Source organism: Melospiza melodia, chromosome 11, assembly GCF_035770615.1.
Source record: "Melospiza melodia melodia isolate bMelMel2 chromosome 11, bMelMel2.pri, whole genome shotgun sequence".
Lineage (NCBI taxonomy): Eukaryota > Metazoa > Chordata > Aves > Passeriformes > Passerellidae > Melospiza > Melospiza melodia.
Window position 1 is genome coordinate 10822258 of NC_086204.1, and position 16477 is coordinate 10838734.

A 16477-nucleotide genomic window follows, 5' to 3' on the forward strand; every position below is an offset into this window, starting at 1 on the left:
CTTACACATGCTAGTAATAAAAATTGAGTTGATCAAAGGCAGATTTCCTTGTTTCTGAATTTGTCATTAAGTCAGTTGTATGAATAAGATTTTGGGCGAGATACTTAGGTGTGTTAACTTCAGAGCCATGTGACTTGCCACGAAACTGAAGTTGCAGTAGCTGAGGACGTGTCTCACTGTGTTTGCATACAGATCATTTTTGATTGTATAATAATGACTGTTAAATTTTAATTAAGGGATAGAATGTTATTTAGTTTAGTGTGCTATAGAGAGATCATCAAAACTTGGTAGTTTTGAAGGCTAAGCTCAGTATTAGCATTGTTCCTTTCCTCTTGGATATTATTAAGATAATTATTAGATATTAGAATATTAGATACTATATTATCCTGTTCAAAATTGTAGCATGGCATGAATAGTTGTAGGAAATAGAATACTGAGAATATTCAGCTATTTCTTGAATACTGCTTTTCACTAACAGTGTAAAACCTACACTATGACTCTGTTTCTTCATATGTGTCAGAGCCTTTGTTCCTCTGAGTGTGTCCATTTCACATTGCAGGCTCGTTACCGGAAGGAGCAAACGTTGCTGAAGCAGCTGCCCTGCATTCCCTTGGTGGAGAATCTGCTGAAGGATGGTACAGATGGCTGTGCTCTGGCAGCCCTCATCCACTTCTACTGCCCAGATATCATTAAACTGGAGGGTATGTCTGGCCTGTCTCTCAACTTGTATACATGGCCATAAAAGTTTAAATGTTTGTGTTGGGAGCTGTGTGAAGCAAGGTGCTTAAATGCAGTATACAGCAGGCATCATTTGAATATGGTAGGTTTTATATAAATTTTCTTTTTCTAATATAAATGGCCATTTCTTTTTACATTTAAATAAAAGGAGCCCAGATGTCCTTCCCTGGTGTGCTTGCTTTTATGTTGCTACACTAAAATAAACATACTTGAAACTATCTGCAAAACTCTTACTCTTGAAGCTGCATAAGTTCTTTTTTTGCATCTGAGCAGTTACAGATATAAAACTTAGAGAAGTTTAGAGCTGGGCTCTGCACAGCTTCACTGCATGGCAAATAGTTGCTCTGTATTCTGAGCTTTTAGTTCACCTGGGACCTATCTGAATCATTTATAGAGTAACCAAAAATGTATAGTGTAGAATGTATTGCTGTCATGCTGTTCTATAATAGCAATTGTCTGTGATGATGAGCAGCTTCATCTCATTCTTTTGCTCAGAAGCCTGGTAAAGTTATACCTTCCTCTTGGCAACTAAGAGCTGTAGAATGTCTTGGCAGCTAACACCCATCATTTTCTGCCTGTGTTCTTTCTATGATACCTTTGATGTCGTGGGAACACTTAGACAGAAACATCCTGAGAAATTCAGGAATATGAAGAAGGGTTTAGAGCTTGCTAAGGACTGAAATCTGGAATTCATATTCACAACCACTTTATAGGGAGCTTTCAGCACAGGAGGCATTGAAGATGAAAGGCACAATGATGCATTCATTCACCTTTCTTCTGCAGCTTGAGAATTTTGATAAATAGAACTTAAAATTTACATAAATATTGCAGCCAAATGCATACTATCATATGAGATTAGGGAAGAGTTAGAATTTGGGTGGGATTGACTGTGGTAACACCTGGTGCCTCTGTCCTGTTCCAGCAAGCTGAGATCCCAGACACTCTGAAAGGCCTTGTGTGCCTTGCCTGACCAGCACCTTCCTCCAGCATCTACCTTTGAGCAGGGCAAGGCACATGTCAGCTTTGGAACTTCAGTTTTAATATTCTTTTAGGTGTCCTGACATCATCTTCCCTAAAGATACAAATGTGCATGTCATTGTCTCAGAAGTAAATTCAAAGGGACTCCAAAGCAACTGGAAACACTTTAATAAGATTTTGCTCATCTTCCCTGTACTTAGGTAATGCAGGTTTTGATGCATGTTGAATTTTACTGAGATTTGGTTCTGTACTGAAACTGAAGAAGGCAGGTAATAAAAATACATATGCAAAAATGCCTAAAAATGCATTAACAAAAAAGAAAATTGTATTCTAGGGTTCTCTGTAGTCTGAAATAGATAAATTCTTCTCATTAAGTCTTCATTTCACTTTCAAATCTAGGTTTCCTTGAAGGAATACAGAACTAGAAAGGACTCCCACTGAGTCATGAAGTTGACTTATACAAAATTATATAATCCCTTTCTTGAATTTATCTTGTTCTATCTTAAAACTGCCAAACTGTTTAAAATATGTACTCTTCTTACCCACTGTTCCTTTTTTTTACATGATTTTAAATTTCATTCTTGGTTTTTACCAACCTATTCTTGGTTTTTACGTAAGCTGTCTTATGTGCCTTTGTTGTTCCTGCAGCAGTATCCTTTGGTTTGAATAGCTTCTAATCTGATGTTCACATTTTTGATTTGTTTTCTTCCTCTTGTTTTAGCCCAGGCTACTGAACCAAGCCTTTTCATCCTCCCTTGCTGAAGTGGATTTCCATTCTCATTGTTATCCTCAATAGTCTTCCTCTGCAGCTTGTCTAGTTTGGGTTTACTGTTCTTGACTGTAGAGGGTTGTAATCATACAGCAAAATCCAGACTGACATCCCATTCCTGCTTTGTTTAGTGCTCCTCTGTCACTGCTGGAAATGAATTTTCTGATAGGTTTTAGCATCATGTTGTTTTTTTCATCACTGCATGATGCCAGAGGCACACACTGGCTAATACGTGATATGTAATATGTGCTAACTCCCTGCTCCGTATCACCTTCAGTCAGTGAATCACATTAGAATTTTATTAGATTCAAATGTGTGACTTCATATTAATCTCATTTCAGTCAGTTTAGTCAAACATTTTTTCCTATTGATCATCATCTGTGGATTTGGAATTATGGACTATGTCTGATTTTCTTCAGTGTGGGAGTCCTTATCCTGCTGGGATCAAAGTAGATTTCTTTTATGACGAAACCTTTTATCCTTAACAATTCAAAACTTATGTGGACTTCTGTCATACATTGTTGCTTTAGTAATAAAATCTGATGCATGCTCTGGAAGTATATTTAATTATTTTCTTCAGTCCTTTTTTTTAAGAGGACTGTGTTTTTTTCATGGGACTTATTATTCCAAGCAGCAATTATAAAAAGAACAACAGAGAGTATCTGGGCTTAAATACTAGTCAGAGAATACTACACAAGTGTGCTCACAACCACCATTTCTTTGCCTTTAAATAGCACTTTTAGAGAGTGATAACTTATATAACAGCCTTCAGCTCCTTGGAAAATCTCATCTCAAACATCTCAATCCACAAACATGAATATCTAAGACCAGGCTGTTTTTTTGTGAAGATTCAGGCTTATTGATGCTAAAATGTGTTCTTGTTTAAAGACAAAGAAGTAATATGTACAGAGAAATGTATGCAAAAACGTGCCTATTTCTTACTGCCTTTGTTTTATAGAAAACCTAATTATAAAAAAAAATTAGTGATTAGATGTATTTTTTCATTACATGGAAATAGTTGGGTTGAGAGAATAACTTAGATTTTCACAAAAGGTAAAACAGAAACAAATTAACTTCGCAACAGTGAAAAACAAAATTAATTTTTATAAAAGATCTCAATATTTAGAAATTCAAAGATAAAATGTAAATTAATAATTTCTTTCATTTCTGAATTAGAAAAATAAAAGTTTCTGATAGGGAGGAGTGGGGCAGAAATGATATCTGAAATTATTCAGTAAATGCTCCTGAATCAGTAAAAGCCAAAATGCGATTTTTGGGAATTTGGAGTTCTATCTAATCTTTGCTTATTTTCTTCCTTTTTAGATATTTGTTTGAAAGATACAATGTCTTTGGCTGACAGCCTGTATAATCTACAGCTGATCCAAGAATTTTGTCAGGAATACCTCAACCAGTGTTGCCATTTCAGTCTTGAGGATATGCTCTATGCAGCTTCTTCAATAAAGGTAAAAATAAAACAATTAAACAAAAATGCAAGCAACTATTTTGTTAATGATATGTTTAGTCTTTTACATTCTGCTGCTGTATGGCTTCTCTTGTGACATAGCATGCAAGACACAAATTTCAGCAGAATGAAAAGCCACCTTCTTTTGGCCATTATGTTTTCCTAGTAATTTCCAAGTATTTTTTAAAAGCCTTTGTGAAAGGCTTTGTAAGAACTTTGATTTTGTGCAAAACTATTTCCCACTTTAGCTTCTTTCTTATTAATTAATAGTTGAAGTCTGTAATCTGCAATATTTCTGTTGAAATGTAATAGTGATCTGCATTAGTTTAAATGTATCAAGGCCTTAACAAAGGGTGGAAATATTGAGGACTTTGTTTATGGAATTACTACTCACTGTTCTTACTCATTTCTGTATACACAATTTCTTGGGATTTAATCTTAAAGCTCTTTTACTTTTGTAAAAGTATAAATTTCTGAGTTAAATTTTTTGAACAACCAATGGCTTGATGTCCCAAATACAAGCAGCAACACAATTCCAACAAATACAGTTGTTTGAATAAGCAATTAAGTGTATTCCATCAATCTAAGATTTTGCTGTTTTAGAAAGAGGAAAATAAAACATTATTCTGTAATTCTTTAAGCGTATGCAGAAAGAAAAGGAGCAACTGAACGATTTCTTGCGTAATTGTAATTTTAATTTTTCATTATTATGTTTCACCAAGACTTTCTTCTATATAAAACACACTTCATTTGCTTAAGATTCTTATTGACTTGCCTTTAGGGAATGAAATATTATTTTTCTGAAGTCAGCATATCCATTGCAGATGGGATGTAATTGGTTTCTAAATATCTGGGTCATTTCACTGCTTTTATGATTTTCTAGCAATCTCACAAGCAGTCACAGAGGCCAGAGCTTGAATACAGCTTTGTTGTCTCCTGTAGGGTTGAACCCAACCCTTTCCAAATAAGTAATGAGCTGCCAGGGTGAGTAAGGGCAGCAGGACCTAAGTCTAGACTCCTTGGCTGTTGCTGGTTTATTTTGTGTATGCAGAGCTGTGCAGTGAGTGCTTTCAGGCAGCTTTTTGGTGCTGTTAAATTTCACATGCAGTGCTCTACCTCTGCTGCATTGCAGTCTGCCTTGGCTGCCCTCCTGTCCTATAGCCACACTCCTGCACTGCACTTTGATGGTTTCTCTCTGCTTACAGATATATGAAATATATGTATCTGTAAGCAGGGAGAATTAGTTATTCTTGTTTTGATTCATGACAATTAGTCATACCGTTTTTATAGTAATGGCTTGAATTATTTCTCAAACCAGTATGCACTAGGAAGCTTCAATTACAAAAAACCTAACTATAGTAAATATTTTGTCAATATCCCAATGCATCAGACTTTACACTTAGTGATTTTGCTATTTCTGAACACTGATTTTAGACAGGATTTAGAGTTCTTTCAAAGAGTTAGAGTATTTCTAGATCTGAGAGAGCCCTTTTGTGATCATGTTTTTACAAGTTGTTGTGGCATGGATGCTTATTTAGATGTAAATGCTACAAAGCAAGCCTGCCAAGTTTTTCTTCTAAAACTTGGCATGGAAACTTCAGCTAGTGCTGTAAACTCTGTTTTTCCAGTGTTAAGAGCTAATTTGCTTGGAAAATAAATTCATTGTTAAAAGAGTTCCTCCTTAGTTTTCCAGTGCATCTGAGTAGAGTAAGTTTTAATAAATGCTTTTATTCTCCAATGAATTTTATTGTCACTTAAAAAAAACTTGTATTGTGAATGGATATTTTAAATATTGCACATTGAGTTACACTGGTTTGTGGAAGCTACTCATCTCAGCCTACAAAATGGACATAGTATGAAGTCTTACTATTTGTAAAGGTTTGTGTTTGTTAATCAGCAGAAATTCCTGTCTGTTTTCAGAGGAGCTCATACTGCACAGTAGGTGCCACTGTGCTTTTGGCTTACAAACCTCTTACCTACATAGTAGTGACAGAAAAAGTAAAAAATACCAACTGCTGATATCTTACTGGAAAAAGCCTCAAGAAAAAAATCTGTGCAGAGTTTTTGGAATTACAGTGTTGTGCCTTGTGTGGTCCTAGAAAATCCAGTAGGTATCCTGGCTTGCTGCTGGTTCTTGAGAAGGAAGAGAGCAGAACCTCTCCTTAAGTGATCCAGCACAAACCACATACCTTACATTCTTCCCAGGGCACCCTGCACTGTCCTGGTACATTAAATCAAGGGAAGTTAGAGATAGAATATGATGCAGAAATTTAGTGCAGCACTTGACCAAGGTGATTTCAGTTTTCCCATCAAAATGCACAGAAACACTGACTTCACTTAAGCATCCTAAGTCTTTGATAGAGGCTCTGAGATTTCCCAGCAGATGAAACTGTTGGCTTAATTCTGGTTTAGCACAGAGCAGAAATAAGCTCTGTCTGGATTTCTGGACAGCTTTAATGTGTCATAATCAAAGGAAGCAGAAAGTTTTGTTGCTCTTTATTGCCCATTTCTTCTCCTCTAAGAAAAATACATTTGTAAAGTTCTTCATAAGATGTTTACTAATGCAGGGCTACTGATATTAAAGAAAAAATATTTCAATACATTCCATGGATGCTTGAGGCACCAACAGGGGACCATACTGGTTCCTGGTTGTTATCCTTTGAGACAGACAAACACAAGTCGAGAGCGATTACATAAAAATAATCACAAAGTTTTCTGAATCCTCCCTGCATATTTAACAAGCAGAAATAATAGAAATCTTGAGTCTGTCTTCTCTGGCTGCTCTGTGCTGAGATCTGGAGAGTCTGCTCACCCAAGCTCATGCAGAAGGCATATTTGTTGGAATGAAAGCTTTCAGAATGTGAAATGACGCAAATGTGAGAGATGATTGCTGTGTCTTGGCTGAAAGGGCGTTCCTCTGACCTAGATGTGGGCCACACTCCAAACTCTGCAGATTCACAACTAAGCACATAGAATAGGTACCTTATTTTTGCACTTGATTACTAACCAGAGTGGCAGAAAAGACATTTGCACTGTCAGATCTTTTATGATTCAGATACAGAACTTCTTTTTTTTTCCCGCTGCTGAACTGAACAGGAGTATATGATATCTGAAGTGTTGATGATCTTGAAGGTCTCTTCCAACCTAGTCATTCTGTGATTTATATTAAAAGATACTTATTGCACTTGAGCAGTTTTGAATACTTGTACTTTCTGATGTAATATTGATGGTGTTTATTTGTAAATAACATAAGCAGAATAGTGTTCAAGTATATTGCATAGATAAATCCTGGAAATTCAGGGCTGCACAATGTCCACACATGTTGCACAGCTTTCCCTCCCACTGCCAGCCAGGCTGCTCACCTAAGCCTGAACTGGCAACTGGAGCCCCTTAAGGACCTGGGAGAGCAGCTGGCTCTGCTTGGTGAGGCACTTATTATGTATGGTGGGAGTCAGTTCAGCCATTTCATTCCCATCTGGCTGGGTTAAAACAATTGAGGATCAGGAATTAAAAGTAAGATTCAACCAGGGAACAGTTTTTTGAGGCAGTTTCTCCCTGAGAGGGACCAAATGTTCCTGACTCATTATTTAAAGGGAAGCAGTGTGGTTTGCTTTCGCTGATGTTAATCGGCCTCTCTTCCCTCTCAGTTCTGGTCTGAAACAAGGCAGAGTGGATTTGAAAACTGAGTTGTTGTGGCATTTATTAGCCTGTGGCAGGACAGAGGACAAACTGGTAGTGCTTAGATCATACACAGCTGTAGTCTGGCCTTCTCAAGACAGTTTGTGACACTCCAGTTTCTGCAGTCTTGAAGCATTTACCTTGGCACTTGTATGACAGAAAAGCTGTGGATTTGCACTGGACAGGACCTTTCCTGACCCACTGAACAGAGATTTGAATGTGCATCATGGCAAAAATTTCACAGTGTATTTTATGTTCATTTTGAAAAAAATTCTAAAAGCTTCTGCGGCTGCTCTCACACCCAATTTTAGTGGATGCAAGCCTGGTGACAAATTATATGTATAATTTGTATGTATGACATTGTGGTTATTCTCTAAATATGCAGATCTATAACCTATAGGTGTTAGGAGGGTATAATTTATTTGAAGTATTCGAAATTAAATGAGATTAAATGAAATGAAATTAAATGAGAATGTTTAGCTAACAATGATCTCTGAAGCTGCAAGTCTGCCATCTGCTGTTCAGGGGGCTTGAGCCAGCCTGGACTGCTCAGAGCTTCCTTAGTTTTTAATAACTGTTAAAATATTGTTGTGTGTAAGTGCATCTGATAATCATATGGCAAGCTGTTAGAATTTCTGTCACCATAATCAAGGCAGAAATCTATGGAAATCATATGTACATTCTTTTGAGTTCTGAATAGCAACATTACTACAGACCCACTGCTAGTTTTTCCAAAAAAAATTGTTACTGATCATCAGTCTTTCCCTTCGATCGTTCTGACTAAAAATAACCTGTGAGAAAACGTGATTTCCATCCTGATGGCTCCCCATCAGACATCTAAATAGCCTCTGTTCTCAGTGGGCTGTGCAGCACTTTCATTTTTAGTTCAGTAAATACTGCTTTTGTGGCTTTAGAAAAACAAACTGTCTTGCAGCAGTTCAGCACTGCATAGAAGATATTCTCAGAAGGAATTTTTGTCCTTCATAAAATAGTCACACTGTTGTGTGTCTATTTTTTGTTGAAATGCAGCATTTCAACATAAACATGAGAAACTGGAGTATCTAAATGCAATATTATTTTGGATGGAGACAAAGCTATGATTAGAACATTTTATGATTTAAGTTTTTACTTAAAAATCAAGTAAAAATATGAAAGTTTAAGGAGAGGGAAGGGGAAGATATTCAGAGAGAATTTATAATATTTTGAAATTGTAGTATTAAAAATCATATTCATCTGAGAAGTACATCTGGTTTTTTCTTGGTCTAAGCTTCCTAATGAATTCAGTGTGTGGTACTGAAATGCTGTGCTTGACATTAACTTGAATGGAAAAGATTCTGCTATGCACTTTTCCTCATTCAGTTCTGTCAAGCTGAATAAACAGCGATGGGGTTTTTCCTATTCTATTTATAACTTGTGTGTAATAGCTGTGCTACATCTGCCTGATCCCTTCACCATATAGTGCAGTGTAGGAGTAGCTTTTGGTCTGAATATCCCTTTGCTGAAGTATAGGCTTATCTATGTTAGAAATCTTCAGGAAAAAGAAATCTGAAGCAAAAGTGTGAAACAGCTACTCAAAATTATATTTTCAAATACACTGATGTGGAATTTAAATTATCTCATTTATTATCAAAGGGTTTTTAGTACATATTTTGTTTATTTTAAAATTACTTTCTTACCCTTAATGCCTGTCGTTTGTTTTTGAATTAGAATGACATTTTTGTCTCAAATTTTTGAAAGAAACTCTTTGAAACAAAATGTTGTTTAATTGTAGCTTCCCAGTTTAATGTATAAGCATTGCTTACATCTTCAGACTTTGTAAGACTGTGGCAAAGGTCTGTGCACCTGTTTGAGCCAGCTCAAACCTGGATATTTGCTGATCTCCTTCAGCTGATGTTTCTAGATGTGAAGTGGCACTGAAGATGCAGAACCTTTGGCCTCTGAATTCTTTGGCCTCCACAGTCAACAACCTTCTGGGCTTTTTGCACTCCTCATATGTTCTTGCAGCAGAATCAACTGCTCCCGCCTGGCTTTCCTCTATTGATTTTTGTTGTTGTTGTTGTTGATGCAGTTTGTCACCAGTTGTTTTTTTTTTTTTCTGTTTTTCCCCTCGTGTTTTATCTGGGGCTCCCACACTGTGTGTTTCATAGCTGTGTAATGGGAACATACAGTAGGGACATAAATATCAGCAGTGCATAAACCTTTGGAGCTAAAACCTTGTTCTAACCTGCAGCCAAGAAACTCTGCTGATGTTTTTTGGTTTGTATTAAAGGCTTGTAAATTTGGGTAGAACTTCACAAGTATGACAAATGCACATACTTAACACAAAAGCCAAAATCAGTTTCTAACTTCTAAAACAAGGGGCTACCATGCTTTTTAATATTAAAAATCTCTGAAAAAAGTGTTATCTGCCCTTGCAGTGGGCTTTTCAGTGCTATTTTTTAATGGAAATGGCTGATCTTTGGCAGGCATTTTTTTCCACCCATCCTGCTCCTCTCTGCCTTCCCTGCAAGACATCAGGCTTGAGCATATGCTTGTTATGAAACATTTCAACCCAACTGGTTGCAATCTGGTCAAGTTATGTATTGGTGCTTCAGATCAGTTGTACTGGTCTCTATTTCTGAAAAATACACTGGGGATTCTATAAAATGAATGGAGATTGTAAACTGGCCGAAACACAGAGTCATCTCCCAAATGCTGCTTAATCTGTTTACTTGCAGGCTTGTGTTCTAACATCAGTTTCTCTCCATCTTTTTTTTATTTCATGTAGAGCAATTACATGGTGTTCATGGCAGAATTGTTCTGGTGGTTTGAAGTGGTGAAGCCATCATTTGTACAGCCCCGTGTTGTTGTGCATCCCCAAGGTAATTATGTTATGGATTGGCCTTAATATGCATGTTTTGATATGTATGTGTACAGATTGCCATTGTGTTCACAGATGCAGTGAACATTTTAGTTAACAGGATTTGGCAGTGTACAACCCCCTTAAAGAAGGAAAAGAGTTCTCTTTCTTCATTGTAAATCTTCATCTCATCTCATAAATCATAATTAGATTTTCTTTCTGTTACCAAAAACTCATTTAAATTGTTGTGGTATAATCACTTGCAAATTTTCCTGACCTAAACAAGCCTTGAATCCATTTATGCCCATGCAAGAATTACAAACATAATAAGAAACCAAGAACAGAATTTAGCCTGAAGAGCTTGTGTTGCTGAGAAGATACCAACAGAAAGAATCATAAATCTGGGCAAAGTGAATAGAGAGCTAATTGTAAAATTTCATTTTGTACCAAGTGCAAAGGCACCATCTTCCATCAGCAATTCTCAAATTTAAAAATGCACCTTTCAGATAGATCTTGACATCTGTTAATGACTACTTTCAGGTAAATAACATTTCAGGTAACTGACATGTTCACACAGCACTGCTGTGGTTGGCTTTCCATGCACTAGGAAGAGATTTTCATTGGGTGGCTGTTATTATACCTTTTCTTCATTTTTATGCTTTACAGCACATACAAATCTGACATAAATCTTTAAATGCTAACTGGTTTAGGGTGGGACAAAAAGCCTTTTTTCTAGTTGGTCTAAGGGTTGGGGGAGAAATTGTATCAGAAACACTTCTTCCAGAATAACTTTTACTAAAACTGTTTCCTTTTAATTTTGTGGCTCTTTTTTAGTTTGTTTTTCTGTATTTTTACTTTCTTTGATTTTTCTAGTCTATTTTGTCAGTCTCCATTTCTGTAATTAGTGCCAGTAGAGGAGCTTTGGAGGACATAAAGATGAAAAGGAAGTGACAGTTTTAATCTAAATCATGGAATCAATGAAAATTCTTTAAATCTTTGAAAATAATTTTTTCAGATTATTTTGGACAGCTTTTCTACTATGTAATTGTACTGAATACCAAATTATAATAACTTAAACTTTTTCTTCCTGGCAGCTGAACCTGCAAAAGATGCAGCTTCTGCTCACAGCTTGAATGCTAACAGAAGAAATTATGTGGATGGTCCCTCTGGTTCTGACTTTGTAGCCAGGTAATGTCAGAGAATCACTAGCATTGTTTCACAATCTCCTTCTCTCTGTTCAAAATCAAACAAATTTTTAATTTTTTTTTTTTTTTTGCCTTTTTGTAAAGCTCAGTGATTGAGTTAACAGATACAATTTGGAATTTTGTGCAATAACCCATAGTTCAGCCCTCCCTCCCTGCTGCATGGCAGGCTGCTTGTTCATGTTTGTACACTTGGACAGTGCTGTTCTCTTAGCAGTGTCCAAAACAAGCCTCAGCATTCAGCACAGAAGTGTCACATGGCCTTGTCCTCTTCAATTTCCAGTGCAGCTGCTGACCAGGTCTGCTCTGGAGAAGCTGCTTTTCTGGAATCCACAGCAAATTTTCCAAAAGTTATAACAAAACTAAACTAAGGTAACAGCAAGGAAAACCCTGAGTGATGGATTTAGTTTGATTTGGTTATGTTAGTATAGTACCATAAAATTCAAATAGGTAAAAATAAATACATATGGTGTGATTAATTTCCCCACCCCAACTGCCTCCTGATGAGGAGGAGAATTGGAAAGAAAGTGTAAACCTCACAAGATAAGAACAGTTTAATAATTTGAAACAAAATAAAATATGACGATGATAATAATTATAATTGTAATGAAAAGGGAGGGGGGGGAGTAACCCCCAGAAGAACAAGTGCAGCACAGTGCAATTGCTGCCTCCAGCAGCTCCCAGCCCCTCCCAGGCAGCTCCCCCAGCCCATGCTGGCACAGCAGCCATGGTTTGCCCTGGCCCTGGGGCCAGCTCAGCTCAGCTGTCCTGGCCACGCTCCCTCACAGCTCCTCCTGCCCCTCCTGGCTGCCACGAGCACAGAGAAGTCCTTGGCTTAGAGACAGCCCCAGTGAGCAACCACTGAAACACCAGAGTGTCAGCAACAGTGCCCCCACTCTGAATCCAAAACACAGCCCTGCACCAGCTACCAGCAGGAAAATTCACTCTATTCCAGACAAAACCAAGACCATGTGAAACATTATTTTTGTTGTTACTGGTACAGATTTGGAAGCAATATAGAAACATCCTGTTTGTCTAATGTTCTGTAGCTGCTCATTCATTAATTTCTCAAGGGAGACCTAATCACTCTCCACAACTACCTGAAAGAAGGCTGTAGACAGGTGGAGATTGGTCTCCTATCCCAAGGAAAAAGTGATAGGAGAAGAGGAAACAGCCTCCATTTCAACTAGAAAAGGTTTAGATTGCATATTAGCAAAACTTTTGTCACCAAAACCAGCTGTCAAGCATTGGAACGGGCTGCCTGGAGAGTGATGGAGCCTCCATCCCTGGAAGTATTTAAGATGTGTACATGTGGCACTTATGAACATGGTTTAGTGGTGGCCTTGGCAGGGTTAACAGCTGGATTTCATGATCTTAAAAGTCTTTTCCCACCTATTCTTTCTATGATAAGGGACATAAATTGTACTTTAGGCCTTCTTATTAATCTTTCTTTTGTCAAGGTAAAGAAAGCCTTCCAGTGGTCTGATCTGGACCTAGTGAATGAGCATTACAGTACATTAATAATTTTGGGGGGTTTATTTTGGTTTATTGAATGTCTCTAAACTGGCACAGAGGAGAAGGATAAAATTAGCATTTTAACTGGATATTTAGCAAATGGTTGATTTCCAACCCAGATAATCCTTCAGGGTTTTTTGGAGAGAGAGGTGAGGGTTTGGTTGGGTTTGAGATTTAAGGTTCCTAAATATATTTTTGGGTGTTTCAGAAGCTATGCTGACTTTAATAACAGAGTAATATTTCCTACTACTATTAAATGCTGGGATTCCAAATCCTTTTCCTGTATGTGTCCAAAGCATGTTCCTCTTGTAGACAATGATTTTATTTTCATGTAGACTGAGCATATAAACCAGGAGAACAAGAGCTAGTATTTTTGAACATATCCTTTGAAGCAGGGGTTCCCAAGGCCATTTGCTGTAACTCTCCTCATAAACCAGGGTATTTCATCCAACCTGATGACACATCACTGCAGGACAAAGGAGGGGCTCAAAAAGCATTTCAGATGGTTGGAATCCCATACACAGGCTGCAGGTTCCCTGACTGCAGGATGTTGTGTCCTGGCCTTCCTCCCTGTGCATTCCTGTCCTCTTCAGTGTTTGAGTTCCATTTCAGCACACAAAGACAGAAAAAAGGACCCCAGTTTGAAAAAGTGAATGTTCTGCTGCCTTAGCCTGTTGGAGTGACTCAGAGCATGGGCTGGAGAGGCAGAGCCAGCACAGAGGAGGGAGTGGGACTGTGGCAGTGCTACAGTGTCTGAGGTTGCCATGGAGCCCAGGCTTGGTGCCAGAATCAGTCTCTTCCCTAAGCAAAATTAAGTGTATAGATTCTCTTCATGGGAGCAAATTTTCACAGGCTGTGGGGTTAAATTTGGAAAGTTTGCTTTTCTTTTAACATAACTTACAGACATTAGGATTTTATAATTTTCACAGAAATCTTGAATGCCATTTAAAACAGACATGTCATGTAGCTAGCATGTAGTGTTATTGATACAAAAAATCAGGAATTTATGGGAACCTATATTGAATAATTTAATAAATAGTTGTGAAAGATGCTCTTGTAGATGGTGTTTTTCTTAAATTGATGTGAATATCCTTCTTGCAAATATTATTTAGAAACATTTCTACACTATACAGTATATATAATAACACTAGACAAATATTCTGAAAAATGTGAGTTTGGGAGTGTCCTATTCAATTCAGTGGACAAAATTCAAACCATGAAAGGATTTAATCCAGCTTGTGTTTGAAGTCTGGCTTCTCTAGAAGTGTTTTACATACAAATCCATCTGTCTTTATGCATGTGTCTTTGTTCTGATCATGAAAAAGCACCTTGATCAAAACATTGAATTATGTTAATCCCATCCTGGATTAACACAGCTACTCAATTACAGACCTTCTCTGTAAACCAAATAAAGTATCTGTATAAATAGAAAGAGAGGAAATCTCTATAATTACTCCTTTAGTAGTGAATGCATTTTTTTTATTTACAAAGTCATGTCTATCACAAAGTCTTCTTTATCCACTTCTAGTGCATGTTGGAGTCCAGACACAAAGCAGAAGTTTTGAACTAAGCGACTGAAAATAGAAATGTATGGAAAGTATGTGATATTGGCTGCAGTCACTCAGTTTTGAGGCCAGTAGGAGCTGCCTCATTTTGCTCATGTCTGTTTTGACTTTTTACTGAAATCAAGTCTAAAAAATGGAACCTTCTAATAGAGGCATTTACATGAAATAAATCAGGAGACAAGTACATTAACAAAACTTATGCTGCAGGTCTGTACAGCTGTCTGTATACAAAAAATACCTTTTTGACTTTTTGGTCCACCTGCATTAGTCCCAGTCCAAAGTTATTACTGTGTTCTCTTTTTAATTGATAAATTAATATTTCCAGAAGAGAACTACACCTCACTTTATTTCTCATCACAAAAAAAAAAAAAAATCTTGTCTTTGTCTTGGCCAACAACAGGGTGACTGGTTGGCCTTTGTATTGTGGCTTTTGATGTATTAATTCTAAGTTAATGTCTCTTGCTTTATAGATTGGGAAGTCCAGCTTACACACCCCCTCACCAACTGCATACACCCCAGCAGCCTTATTCATCTGTTCCAGGTAACAATTCACAAAGGGCTGGGAGAGGCAGTGAGACAGGTGTCATCTTCTGAGTAAATTGCTAATTGCTATCCTGCTTGTATTTATTCAAACATCATTTATACAGAAATAGGGGGACACCTTTACATGAAAAAATAATTCATTTACATAATTGACTTCTGTAATTTATAAAATGTACAAGTGGGAAGATTGTGTTTGTACCAAATGCATTGTGTGTGATTTTTTAATTTGACTTCTGTTTTGATTATGTGGAAGATGGCTTACAACAAGTATTTGTGGCATATTTTAGTAGGATTTGTATAATGTTTTGCACATTAGTAAGTTCTTTGAGGGATGAGGGGTAAAATATATATTCAGGATGAAATTGGTTTTAGTTGTATTTTCAATATATAAACACTTTTCTGCCATTGCCGTGTTCTGAGTAGGGAAGCAGATCAATTTCTTAAAGCAACAGAAAGTGATGTTAAAATCATTTTTCACAGTAGTTACAGTGGGTCCTGTCTTTGTTTCACTTAGGAGTCATCAGAAGGTCCACATCAATGTCTTATGTAGATGGGCAAGTAGGGACGTGGCCTAAAGAGAAAAGGTAAGGAGTCTTACAAGCCAGTTACAAAATACTGGGGTTTGGTTATGAGTAGTAGTAAATGCTCCATTGTAGTTTGGATTTTCAGTCCTATAATGAGAATTCTTGTAAGCTGCTTGAAAAAGTAGAAAAAGAAACATAAAACCATATCATGGATTAAAAACTGGTTAATATGAAACAATCTTCAGAAGTAAATAATTTATTCTTTACACTAAAAGAGGTATACTTCAGATATATGAATTGTTAGTGTTAAATATGTTCATATTTACTCATCACACTGAACTAAATGTGGGTAACAGTAACACGGCTAATGATCTCAATAGCATTTAAGCTTGTATTATTTTGGGAATGCTAAGAACAATCAGGCTGAATGTTTTAGTTTTCAGTTAGACCAGTCATAAACTCTTAATCTGTGGAGTATAAACCAAAGTTAAAATGGTAAGAGTTATAGTGGTGTGTAAACTGTGTCTTTTCACACCTTCCTTCTGATCTATGGTGGCCATTCCTATACTCCTAAAATGCCCAGAATTTATTCCAAAGTAGTAAAAAGCATTGTCTGAGTGTGAAGAAAATCTTGTTATATTCTATTCTATTGTGCTTTTAAAAA

The 16477-nt window shown here is 36.9% G+C and overlaps 1 protein-coding gene across 4 annotated transcripts in view; it reads left to right on the forward strand.

Moving 5' to 3' along the window:
* Nucleotides 1-16477, forward strand: part of CAMSAP2 (calmodulin regulated spectrin associated protein family member 2) — a 79628-nt gene that overhangs the window by 49679 nt on the left and 13472 nt on the right. For all 4 annotated transcript variants that reach the window (XM_063165551.1, XM_063165553.1, XM_063165552.1 and 1 more), the window contains 6 exons: nucleotides 560-701; nucleotides 3809-3948; nucleotides 10393-10486; nucleotides 11559-11652; nucleotides 15217-15287; nucleotides 15804-15873. In XM_063165551.1, the coding sequence (XP_063021621.1) occupies nucleotides 560-701; nucleotides 3809-3948; nucleotides 10393-10486; nucleotides 11559-11652; nucleotides 15217-15287; nucleotides 15804-15873 (611 nt within the window). The remainder of the gene's footprint in view (nucleotides 1-559; nucleotides 702-3808; nucleotides 3949-10392; nucleotides 10487-11558; nucleotides 11653-15216; nucleotides 15288-15803; nucleotides 15874-16477) is intronic.